The sequence below is a fragment of the Xyrauchen texanus genome, chromosome 27 (genome assembly GCF_025860055.1).
Source record: "Xyrauchen texanus isolate HMW12.3.18 chromosome 27, RBS_HiC_50CHRs, whole genome shotgun sequence".
NCBI lineage: Eukaryota > Metazoa > Chordata > Actinopteri > Cypriniformes > Catostomidae > Xyrauchen > Xyrauchen texanus.
Window position 1 is genome coordinate 6,433,269 of NC_068302.1, and position 13,639 is coordinate 6,446,907.

Sequence of the window (13,639 nt, forward strand, 5' to 3'; positions counted from 1 at the left end):
AGCCAGTTTAAAGACAAAACATGTGTCGTATCTAGTGCATAGGGCTTGACAAGAGAACACTTTACCAATAACTCGTTTAAGAGGGAGTGAATCAATAAACCAATAAATGTCATTTGTCAGTGGGAGGCTTAGTAACAGGATCACTTCTTCCTTCAGAGCAGGTAACAGGAGGGTTGGTCACTTTAAATTGAAGTGTTAAACGTATTTTGTCCTGTTTGTTTATTGTGACCTCTTTAATCCTCCCAAAGATTATACAAATGAAGTGCGGAATTGTTCATAGGCTAAATAGGCCAAAATAATTTGAGGGTTTGTTTGGATTAAAACCAAAATGCAGCTATTTGCCCTGTCATTCTGAGAGTAGATCATTACGCATACATAAATTTGCAGTTAAGTGCGTCATAAAGCAAATTACAATTTAGAAAAGCTACATTTTATAAGCATTGTTTTATGCATAGCCTACATCACAATATGGTGCCCATGAATGTTTTAGAATGAATGCAACGATATATATATATATATATATATATATATATATATATATATATATATATATATATATATATATATATATATAGGTTAATTTCTCTTACCTTAAAAGGGAATGTAAAAATAAATAAATAAACATTTGTTTATATATTTATACTGTAAATCTCACGCTCAAATCAAATTCAATACATTTGACCGTCCTGCACTATGCGATAAATATAATAATAATAATATAATAATAATTGCATAAATACTTGAATGGTCCAAACCTATAGGACCTCGTCTTTTAAGATGGAAAAAAGTATTTCAGCAATTACTTCTATTAGAATCTATTACTTTTAGAAATAGCACATGCATATTTAGGGTCCATTTGAGTTAGAAACGCTCCAATCAGGTTAATATCCGACTGTAATAGTGACTCGCTATCTTTGGATGCATTTTTAACAGGACCGATATTCATGCCAATTGCACAAAATATCTGCGCATGTTTATTAATGCATCCTTGGCTTAGACTGAATTCTGCTTACAACATTGACCATTAAAATGCAAATACATTGCAGATGCAAACACGGCTGTAGAGCGTAGCCCTAGGTTACTTTGTTACACTTAAAACATACAAATGAACAGAATCATACTTACATGAGCGAATCGGTTGCTTTGTCGCTCGGTGCTTGATTCATTTACCTGTACATAAACTGTCACGAACTGGCTAATGTGCGAAACCTAAACTGTACTGATGGTGCATTGCTTCATGTGAGAATTTACATGCATATCTTCTCACTGCAGATTCAACGCATGCACTCGTACATTTGTCCTAAAACACACACACACACACACACACACACACACACACACACACACACACACACACACACACACACACACACACACACACACACACACACACACACGTACCTACATGTACGCACGGAGCTGCTGGCCGTCTGAGCCAAGCGCGCGGTGACTCGGATGCTCTCAATGGCAACTTTGAAACTGAACACACCTTTTACATATTTATAGAGCGCGCCTAAATTAACAATAGCCTATATAATATATAAAACACTCACCAATGTTGCTAGCCTGCATCAGGCGTGGACACATTTCACAGTTCCCATTTAAAATATCGTAACATGATAGATTTCATGTTAAAATGAGTTCAAAATGCACAGAAAACTTTCATTCAATTTTAGTTTTTTTATAAATGTTAGCAAAATTATTAATAATAATATTAATAATGATGATATTAATAATACTAATAATAATAATTGTTATTATTATGTTAAGGAATACGATTTAATACCAATTTACACTCACATTTTTTGGAACAATCTTTTTACGATTTAAGAGGCTTGCATATTGGGTGCACGAAAAGTTCGTGATCACCTTGCATATTAGGGCAGCGACCTTGACCCCATCCAGGATTCAATGGCCAGTGTTGTACCGTATTCCGCAGGTCTCTGAAAAATACCACTTATTCCTCTAAAATCGCTCGAGAAGGGGAGGTGGCGGAGATCCGAGATGTTGCTGAGCGAGTGGAGGAGGAGGGAAAGAGATAAGTGATCTAAAGGAGACACGATAGGACAAAAAGTGATGATGATGAATACATTGGAAAGTTTTTTGGCCCTGACGAGGGTGTCAGATTGAATGGCCTGTGCGCATGTGCGAAGGTGTCCAAACTGACAATGCTCGTGAGATGAAGATAGCGCTGCTGCTGCTTCTGAGCTCAAGGAGGACGCGAGGAATCTACAAGCCGACAAGATGAGATCCAAGGCGAGGGCGAGAAAACTGGCCAAAAGTAGGTCCTTATTGCACTTCTTTCGCTCCACAGAGGCCACGCGGTACTTTGAACATTTGCACAGGTCACCAATGTGTCATTTTCATTGATCAGTTCCTGCTGAGAACGCGTCCGGGTGCACTTCTTTTTAGCTCTCGATTGCATTGAAATAGCTCAAACGCTCCGTGTTCCGCGCGTGCACCCTTTAAACCAGATGCTGCCGTAGTGCGCTCGTTCAGAAGTTTCGTATGTGATGGTGCTTTTGTTGAAATGTTCAGGAGAGCATTGCATGCCATGTCCTTTCGCTCTCTTGTTTTAGCGAAGTCCGGAGAACGTAGAGAATAGTTCCACGAAAGTTAGAGAAGAGTTGTCGAAAGGGATAGTAACTTTTTTTTTTGTATTGAGTGGTTCCAGGTCTTGTGAAATAATATTCCTGCTTGTTGAAATAGTGGGCGCTCTAGCACTGCTCATGGACGCCAGTACACGCACAGAGTGTAGAGATCTCAAGAGCTTTCTGCCTGACCACTGGGTGCCACAGAAGGAGGAATACGAAACTAAATGTTTTGCAGACAATTCTTCGAATAATCTTAAATTAGGAGGTTGCACAATCCTTTTCCTTTGGTGTGGACGTTTGTCTCATCATCTGCGAATGGCAAAGCAAACATGCCATATTCAAGGAAAATATAGTGAGCTATTTTCTGGCTATTTTCTGTGTAGTTCTCCTCTGGACTCTGGTATTGTTTGTATGGCTTTCAATTGTTCCGACTTGGATGTGATAGGTAGGATTTACTAAAATATGTACAGGTACTCACCGGAATTATTTTTGTAAAGTTTTGTAAAGATTGTGCGTCATATTGTCAGAACTATTGCATGCATTTATAATATTTTGTAAATAATTTTGCAATGCAGACATATTCATCACTATATCTAGAAAAGCCTTACTTTGTTAATGTAGGCTGCACATGTATTGACATTAATAAAATAAAACAATGTAGCCTATATAAACAGCTACAATGTATTCTACTAAATATTTGTTTGCATATGAAAAGGATAATGTAGCCTACAAATAGGATATATATATATATATATATATATATATATATATATATATATATATATATATATATATATATATACATCATCATGAGAAACCACTAATTCAGATTATAAACTGCGGCATTTATTCCAGTAATAAGACATCTGAAGATATGAAGTAAAGCACGCGTGGGCCTGATGACCTGTTGATTCAGATTACATGGAGAACACGGAGTGTTTTTGGACAGAATTGTAGGCCTCGGTATTTTTCCAAACTTTGTTATGAAATTATTATTATTTATTTATTAATTTATTTTATTATTGATATTGATTTATTTTATTGCGATAATCAGTCTTCCGAAAGTCATTACTAACAAGCCAGATTAGTAATTCTTCGGGTTTTGTTGTTGGTCTTTCATTATTATGAAAGGGATGGAGGTCAGTGTAGTGAAAAGCAAAATACTTTTTCTGCTATTTAGATCCAAAGTAGCCTAATTATTTGTGCAGCTCTCGCGACGATTGTATATATATATATATATATATAAGAGTGTGGAAGGCCTGATCACAGTACTTAAAATACATGCGCTCATTAAAACTTATATAGGCTACTTATATTGACTTACTTATATATTCTATCCGTTGCATTTGATGTATAATTTCATCTCATATCTTTGCTTGGACAATTAGTGTTGTGTTCTGTCAGTTTCATATTTGAAATATTGACTTAAGAACGGCATTGAACTCATGTGCGATATCATTGACCCAAGAGGTTATTAGAGTGTCCTGGTACCCGTGTTCAGAATAAGTTAAAATGCTTATGAATGCATGGGTTGAACATGCTGTTTCATATTGATCTGAGGTCATGTTAATAGTGAAGAGAGGAGCATATACAGTGTATAGCCTACAGTACATTTAAAATATTTAAAATAACCACGCTCATCCTAAATATAATCCTCATTATTAGCCTATTATATTATTATTATTATTATTATTATTATACAGTTAGTAGTATTATAAATACGCATATTATTATTATTATTATTATTACTATTACTATTACTAATAATAATAATAATAATAATAATAATAATAATAATAACAATAATATTAATGTCTCTCATGTCTTTTTAAATATGTCCGACGTATTTTAAAACGCAGTTTATTTAAAAAATAAAATAAAAATAGGTCTGCAGTATATACAAAAACATATGTAATACATTATTATTATTATTATTATACATTTTATTATTTGTATGAACTTAACAATTTGACAACCTACCTACTGAAACCTACTAATTACCAAAAAATGATCAGGTATGGCCGAAGAGCCTGTTAAATACGATAAATGCCACACAGACGTTTTATGAAAAACCGTCGGTCATTGATTTTAATTATTATGTCATACCACGATTAAATTAAACAACATTGCCATCATTGTATTTAATTAAACTGTTTTATAAAACGTTCATGTAGGGATCAAAGTAAGGTTCAAACCACCATCTGGCGGCTAGATCCTCTGCCAATGACGGGTGAACGAATCAAGTGGCCATAAACGCAGGTAGCTGACATGAGTTGCAGTCATATTATTAGACCTTTCAATTTCAACGACTGTTCTCTGCTTTCTGATCGTAAATGTGTAATACGTGGCTTATTTACATCCACTGAATCACTTTGCTCAAACTGTGATATAGGCTTGTTATCACACTAGTTAAAGACATTTCAAAGAGAAATCAGCTTGTTCGTGTCGCACAGGGAGCTTAACGTTTATAGGTCTGATGCAGGCTCACCTAATTAAAACATTTTTAAACTATACACTTTTGTATGCTTTTGACATTATTATTGGAATATGAACTATTTTGAAGTACAGTCCTGTACTGGAGCCAATCAATAGGAAACTCAGGTGAGGCCGGGCTTTACAGAATCTATTGTTATGATCAGTTTCGAAGGACATTTCCCATAGGCAAACCGTAAATGACGTCACTTAATGCATATATTTTGTCCAAACATTCATAAGAAAGCATGAACGAATACAGAAGGGAACTGATAAAAATATATATTGACTAATATACATTGTCTTAAAAATGTATGAATTTATTTATTTATTTAACAGCCACATTCAAACCTATTTAATCTAAATGTTGAGGATGCAAATAAGCACACAAAATAAATAAATAAATATTAAGTTATATGTTTTCTATTTGAAGTCAAAGCATTTTATAATTCTCACTTTTTGAATCAGACATTTCTTGTTGAATGTGGACTTTCACTCATTGCTGTTTACATTATGATGCTGTGTTTAAAGAGAAAAACATTAGGAGAAATAAAATATAATAAAATAGCAATGGATAAAAAATCACAAAGTTCTTGTGCAGCCGTGTTGTTTTGATAGAGGTAATAAAATCAAGCCATAGCTGTGTAAAGCAACAATGGCTATCAGACATAGCCTGTCAGCACTCAAAACCAAACTTTTACAAGCAAAATGGCTGACATTTAGCATCAAGCTAGCTGAATATGTGCACAGTGTGTTTTCACACATGAGAGCTGGTGAGGGGATTAATGGTGCGTGATCCATTTGAGACTGTGCAACTCCTCACACACAATCTCTGAGATGTACGTTTTTCTTTGATAAGAAGTTCCTGTTAAAAGCCAAATGAAAGTCCTGCTTGGAGAAATTGTGACAAAACCATTTGAAAACTGCATGTGCATTTTTTGTGCTCAAGAAAATAAAAGCACACACACAGGTGAGCGTGCTCTGTCTGTAATGAAGCATTTTAAATGTACATTTCATACTGTTTCAATCAGCTCGACTATTGCATGCATACACATACATTTGCCTGCCTTGGAAGCATGCAGAGCAGCCTCTGACCAGACGGCCTGCTTAGTTAACCCCAATCTTCAGCAAGAGGAAAGGTTTATGGGTGGTGCAAGGAACGCAGGCAGAACTGGCACAGTTCTCCGTCACGAGTTCCTGCCCACCTGAGCTCAGTTCACTGTGCGAATCACCCATTGCTCTCAAAGGTGAGGCACTCAAACTCAACCTTGCTCACAGTTGCCACACGTCATGCATTCTACTTTGTGTTTCTTTGCAGTATTGCGCTGCTATTGTTCAACTTGTGGCACCTTTTTATGACATCACAGTGACTCGCTCAGGTGGGAGGGACTTTTATGTGTGTCTAAACACTGTTTCAGCTGTTCTCTCATACACTGGAGCTGCACACCCTTTTTTCTTTTTTCCTTTTCTTGGTTTACCCAATTGTAGGAAAAGTCTAAGACTATCACTTTTGAGAGCATGTTTTGGCAGTCTTATGTGCATGCCATAAAGATGACTTGAGTGTCTTGCTGTGTTTCCTCCCAGCAAAACATATTTTATTTGTTTCTCAACATTTAAAAAAAAAATGTAAAGATGGATTTGCGCATATGAACCGACCCCATGCCAGGAAGCAGAGCGGGGTACAGTAGGGAAAGACAGCCATTACAGAACTGTTAAAGCCATGTCTACGAGAGAGACATGCTTATCATGTTACAGCCTATGCTGTCTGCAACTCCTTGGCCATAGAAGGGGACGTACTGGAGATTTTCTTAAAGGGAATTATAGGGGTATTTGTTTTGGATAAGTAAATAAAAGTGAATGCTAGCTTTTATGTTTTACATTATATGCATTGAGCATGTTTTTGTCTCTTTCGAGCACTCATGAACAGAATCAGAGGCATTTTTTTTTTTTTTTTATCAGTACAACCCAGGATAATTCTGTATGATCATTTAATAAAAAAAAGGTTTTGCATTTGGTGGAAATTAACAACATTGACACAAACAAGGATTGTGTAAGCATTATATAAATCCTGATCTGGGATTAATATAATCTCGATAAGAGCAAACAAACGTTGGTTTCATTTCTGCCATAAAACAATCCCTTCAAAATTAAACGTCTTCGACATGAGCCCCATATTGTGAAAGTAAAAGCTCATTTGCTGGAGTTGGTCAATACTGAACAAGGAATACTTGCTTTGTACACCCACTGGGAAGGTCCGTGAGAAATAATTAACCCTGCATCATGTGTTCAGGGTTGCTAATTTTAGGCTGTAAAATGTCTAGGTGTTGTAACTCCTGCCCAGAGAGTCTCAGGAATGTTTCCATCCAACGTTTTGAGGCACCCAGCTGTGCGAGTTCTGCATTTTAATAGCAAGCCAAATTAATATTGTTATGGACAGTCAACACTCTGAAAGCTGTGCAAAAGTTGCAAAAGTGGACAACCCCACTTGTGCTAAATCATAGAATATGTTGTAGCTGGACAGGGATAGTAGGATGCAATGTTTGTGGGGGGGGGTGCATGTTGAGCTTTAGGGTGGGCAACTAGTTGGTAACTAGATTCTTTGTGGGGCTGGGGTGAGGCGTTTTGGCGCTGATTTGATTTTGGATGTTCATATACTGTATGTACATTGAACCTAATCATGCTCAGAAATGTGTTGCCAATATTTCTGCCAGTTGCAGAATTTCCCCCTAATCTACCAATCTTTCTCTGTAGCAAGTACTGTATATCTACATTATTCCCCTTTGGATGTTAACACATTCCCTATATGAAGCTGGTGGTTTTGCCCCCCACACACACACACACACACACATACAGGTAATTCTGCAATTCTGTGCTGAAGTTCCCATGAATCCATATAGCTACCTTGGGCTGTTTGGAGAAGCCTTGATGTTGCATGCTTTTAGTGATTAGGAAGTGGAAGTCATTCCCCTGTTGGCCAGTTGAGCAGAGTATTACCGCTCACCACTCTCTTTCAACTAGCAAGCACATTTTCAAAGGGCCGACCCAAACATTTATCTTTTTCACCCATCTTCTGTTCTCCATCTTTTGTCATTACATAGAAGATGGGCAACTATCTCCCATTAAGATGGTAGGAAGCGGTAAAGTGCATCTGAGAACAACTCGTTTTGTAATTTAGAGATAGAGTGCTCAGATTTGCTTTGATAAAGATGCCTTTCATGTTCCTAAAGACCACTGTCATCCCATCATCATTTTTCAGAATTGGACGGTGCGGTCCAGGTATGCTGGGATTCACTGTAATTGAACCATCGTTATCCAGAGAGTTTCGCAGAATAAGGCAGCCTATATTTGCTTAAAGATTAACTTTTTCATTGTACACACGAGTGTGGGGTGGGATCGTGTGGGGTGTACCAGACGAATACTCTTGCTTACTGCATCTTCGACTATTTTTGGCCATGAAAATGGCTTAATTACGTGAATGGTTGTTTCTTTTTGCTCTGCGTCACAACTCAATTAGCCCATCTCCCTGGCTGTAATTTGTTTTCATAAAAAACGAGAGTTGGCATGCTGATTATGAAGCTCGTGCTCTCGAGGGTGAGGCGGCACTATTGGTGTGTTAAATTTCATTAACTACAGTGCGGCTGTAGTATGTGGTAACATCTTAATGAACTGGTATTAGCCAGAATTCATACAACAGAAGTATTTTTTAAGCATCAGATCAAGTAATAGCTGCTTAAGGTCATTAAGGTCCTTTTTTTTTATAATACTAGTAATAATAATGGTAAAAAAAATGTGATTTACACAAGTAATATGTTTTTGTTGTGTTGTTTCAGAGGGTTGGGGATATTTTCATGTTATCTTTACTGTCATTGGTGCAAGATCTAGACTGTGTGGCATATGGGTGTTTTCTGTTTGGTCCCTAGAAAAAAATACTAAACCCTTAGTCAGATTGTTAGTGAAACACAGAGAAGGGGTTTTTGGGAGTCAGCAAAACATTTCAAGATGGGCTATTAACTTTAATCTCAAGCGGCGATTTGCCTGTCCGTGAAAGAGCAGGCTCTCTCCAGCGAGGCTCCGGTTCCAGCGTAATGATGGTTGAGGTTGAGTGTGAAAATATTGAATTGCAAAAACATCCAGTGCGTGAGCTTGTGTGAATGTGCCTTTCAGCACTGCTCCAGCGCTAAACTCGCAGTGTCTGAGTGATGGACAACAAATGGCATTTTGTGCTGGGCAGAAGCCCCATCTCCGTCAGTCAAGCTGAGGGGCCGTTATCAGCCGTTCATCTGACCTCGGGATATTTCTCCGCCTCTGTCAGCCATCTGACACGGCAGTCTGACGCTTCCTAACAAATGAAATGGAAACCTGAATGTAGCTTTTTATTAGTCAAAGGCAAGCATGCTTCAGTTGGTTTTATATCAGACAATTCTAAGTTAAAGTTTTTCTGTAAAATATTGGTCAGAATATCCTTGAATTAAAGGATTTTTGGATCTACAAAACTGTTGGGGAAGCCATATTAAAACTGTAGCTTGATAAGTTAATAATAAAGCCCTGTTCATGCATTCAGCGAATTCAAGCAACAAAGCATCATGATATCATTCATTTTCAATGTGAGCTGGCAACTTCCGGCGACATGAGTGACCCCTGGACAACAGATGTTTGCTTGTCCAGCGACTTCAAAATGTTGCAAGTAGGTATAGCTGCAGGCTGGAATCTCCATAAGAGGGCGGAGTTACTCAAGAAGGGGGCGTGGTTACTGCAAAAGGGGTTTGTGCCAAATCCAAAAGGGGGTGCCATTTCCTCTCATGATTAAGGTAAGGCAAAGAGTTAGGTTAGGGGCTCCCTATATCATTGTTGGTGGTTTGGATCTCCTGCCCGTTTTTGGAACTCTGTCTGCAGATACACACACTGAGCACTTAGGATCACCTGTACATCCACTTATTCATGTGATTACCAATTGTGTGGCAGCAGTGCATTGCATCAAATCATGCAGATATAGGACGGGAGATTCAGTTATTGTTTACATCAACAATCAGAATGGGGAAAAAATGTGATCCAGTGATTTTAAGCGTGGCATAATTGTTGGTGCCAGATGAGCTGGTTTGAGTATTTCTAGAGTTTACTCAGAATGGTGCCATAAAACATCTAGTGAAAGTCAGTTCTGTTGACGGAAATGCCTGGTTGATGAGAGAGGTCATCAGAGAATGGCCAGACTGGATCGAGCTGACAGAAAGGCTACAGATAACCACACTGTACAATTGTAGTGAGCAGAATAGCATCTCAGAATGCACAACACGTCGAACCTTGAGGCGGATGGGCTTCATCTTTCTTAGGACACTAGAGGTTCAAATAAAGTGAGTGTATATCCTTCTTGAAAGATATGAAAAGTTTAACTGTGCAAATGAGGAGAGACTTTCGGTAGCGGCAATAATAGACGTGACAGTGGAGATCACGTCATCCGTCTCCTGTGAGATGATGACATTGAGTGCAGACAATACGGAAGAGAAGTTAAAGATTATGTGTGCATTTTTATTGTTCTATATGATATACACTCACCTAAAGGATTATTAGGAACACCATACTAATACTGTGTTTGACCCCCTTTCACCTTCAGAACTGCCTTAATTCTATGTGGCATTGATTCAACAAGGTGCTGAAAGCATTCTTTAGAAATGTTGGCTCATATTGATAGGATAGCATCTTGCAGTTGATGGAGATTTGTGGGGATGCACATCCAGGGCACGAAGCTCCCGTTCCACCACATCCCAAAGATGCTCTATTGGGTTGAGATCTGGTGACTGTGGGGGCCATTTTAGTACAGTGAACTCATTGTCATGTTCAAGAAACCAATTTGAAATGATTCGAGCTTTGTGACATGGTGCATTATCCTGCTGGAAGTAGCCATCAGAGGATGGGTACATGGTGGCCATAAAGGGATGGACATGGTCAGAAACAATGCTCAGGTAGGCCGTGGCATTTAAACGATGCCCAGTTGGCACTAAGGGGCCTAAAGTGTGCCAAGAAAACATCCCCCACACCATTACACCACCACCACCAGCCTGCACAGTGGTAACAAGGCATGATGGATCCATGTTCTCATTCTGTTTACACCAAATTCTGACTCTACCATCTGAATGTCTCAACAGAAATCGAGACTCATCAGACCAGGCAACATTTTTCCAGTCTTCAACTGTCCAATTTTGGTGAGCTCTTGCAAATTGTAGCCTTTTTTCCCTATTTGTATTGGAGATGAGTGGTACCCAGTGGGGTCTTCTGCTGTTGTAACCCATCCGCCTCAAGGTTGTGCGTGTTGTGGCTTCACAAATGCTTTGCTGCATACCTCGGTTGTAACGAGTGGTTATTTCAGGCAAAGTTGCTCTTCTATCAGCTTGAATCAGTCGGCCCATTCTCCTCTGACCTCTAGCATCAACAAGGCATTTTCAGCCCACAGGACTGCCACATACTGGATGTTTTTCCTTTTCACACCATTCTTTGTAAACCCTAGAAATGGTTGTGCGTGAAAATCCCAGTAACTGAGCAGATTGTGAAATACTCAGACCGGCCCGTCTGGCACCAACAACCATGCCACGCTCAAAATTACTTAAATCACCTTTCTTTTCCATTCTGACATTCAGTTTAGAGTTCAGGAGATTGTCTTGACCAGGACCACACCCCTAAATGCATTGAAGCAACTGCCATGTGATTGGTTGATTAGATAATTGCATTAATGAGAAATTGAACAGGTGTTCCTAATAATCCTTTAGGTGAGTGTATCTGTAAATATATTCTTCGATAAAATAAAAATGATAAGTGGGAAAGAAACTGTCGGCAGTCTGAGTGAGTTTAATTCATGCACTGATAGATAGTTCATCTAGTTAATGATATGATGTAATGAGCACTGCTGAAAATTTATATTAAAACACTCTCCCCTGCAGAATTTTCATTTTTAGGGACAAGATCAAATTAGAATGACGTTTTAGAAATTGTAGGCAGTCTGAGTGAGTTTAATTTGTAGATTTCGTAGATTGTAGATCGTTCATCATTTGGTTTATGATCTAATGCACTGAGCACTGCTGTAGTTGATATAAAAACACTCTCCACTACTGGGGGCATAAAAGAGCATAAATGTATAAAATATTAAAACTAATTATAAAAATGTTTACTAAAGAAACGTAAAAAAGTATGTCTATAATTTTGACTTGAATTCGTTTAAAGAGGCAGCAGATCTGACAGACATAGGCAGGCTGTTCCATAGCTTTGGTCCAGTGACCGCAAAGGCACAGTCACCCCTTAGCTTTAATGTTGACCTGGGAACAGTCAAAAGTTTCTAATCAGAGGACAGTAGGCATCTAACAGGCTTGTTTATGGATAGTAAATCAGAAAGATTAGGGTGCCAATCCATTTAAAGATTTAAGAACAAAAAGTAATATTTTAAAATCAGTTATATAATGGACTGGCAACCAGTGGAGAGATATTGAAATAGGAGTAATATACTCAAGTTTATGTACACCAGTCTAGCAGAAGCGTTCTGGACCATTTGGAGCCATGCACTGAAGATTGGCTTCAACCTATATATAAGTTACAGTAGAGTTCTATCTATCAAATCTATCTATCTATCTATCTGTCTGTCTGTCTGTCTGTCCGTCCGTCCGTCCGTCCGTCCTTCGGACCGTCTATCTAGTTATATACAGAGGTACTATAGTCAAGTTAAGTTGAAATAAAAGCAAGAATGATTCTCAAAATCTTGTATAGATGTGTATATGCCACAAACCTACATCTCTTAAGTTTTTAAACTATGTGTGCTAAAAAAATCAGATTTATAGTGCACTTTAGGCACACTTGAAGAATGTGCATGCCTTCAGTTTAGTTCAGTTTAGAAGCCCATCCCTGGTTTTGGGCACTGTGCGATAATGTTAATGAAAAGAGCTGTTAAATTCTGGGATGGTCTACTTCCCTGGCCCTTTTCACTCTGTGAACCACATGTTGGCATCGTTGTATCTTTTCCGACTGCGTCAACTTCTTCAGCCAACCCCCCCCCGTCTCTCTTGTGTTTTTTTTCCTCCACTCTGGAAGCTCCAGCGCAGGCCTTTGAAAGGATGCGGCCGCTTTGTCTCACTGATAAAAGATGCCATAGTTTCCCGTTTTCTCTCCTTTCTGTCTGTCCCTCAGCAGCTCTTGTAAAAGTGTAAAAGTGCTAATTGTCACCTCCGAGGGGCTGTCCTCCTGGATTCAGAAGTCCCTGAACCCAACTTGTTAATTACACTGAAGATTCCATCTCTGCGAAAAGAGCCAGATTCCCACAACTACCTGGCCTTCTTTTCTTGTTGTATTTGATGGCAGACACCACACCCCTGTCCTCCGAGGTTTTGAATTGCTTTCTGACCCTGAAAAACTGCTCTTGTTAAAAAGAGAATAGATATTCATTTTTAATAATTGTAAAAATTTTCATAGTTTTCATTTTTGAGTGAACTATCCCTTTAAAGTGATAGCTCAGCCATACTTTAATATTCTTTCATCATTTCCCAACCCTCATGTTGTTCCATGTTGACCTTCTATATTCTGTGGAACACAAAAGATGT

General features: G+C 38.3%; 1 protein-coding gene across 2 annotated transcripts in view; it reads left to right on the forward strand.

Annotated features, from left to right (window-relative positions):
- The first annotated feature begins 658 nt into the window (after positions 1-658).
- Positions 659-13,639, forward strand: part of LOC127621524 (histone-lysine N-methyltransferase PRDM16-like) — a 315,664-nt gene continuing 302,683 nt past the window's right edge. For both annotated transcript variants that reach the window (XM_052095177.1, XM_052095176.1), the window contains exon 1: positions 659-2,281. In XM_052095177.1, the coding sequence (XP_051951137.1) occupies positions 2,245-2,281 (37 nt within the window). In that variant the 5' untranslated portion in view covers positions 659-2,244. The remainder of the gene's footprint in view (positions 2,282-13,639) is intronic.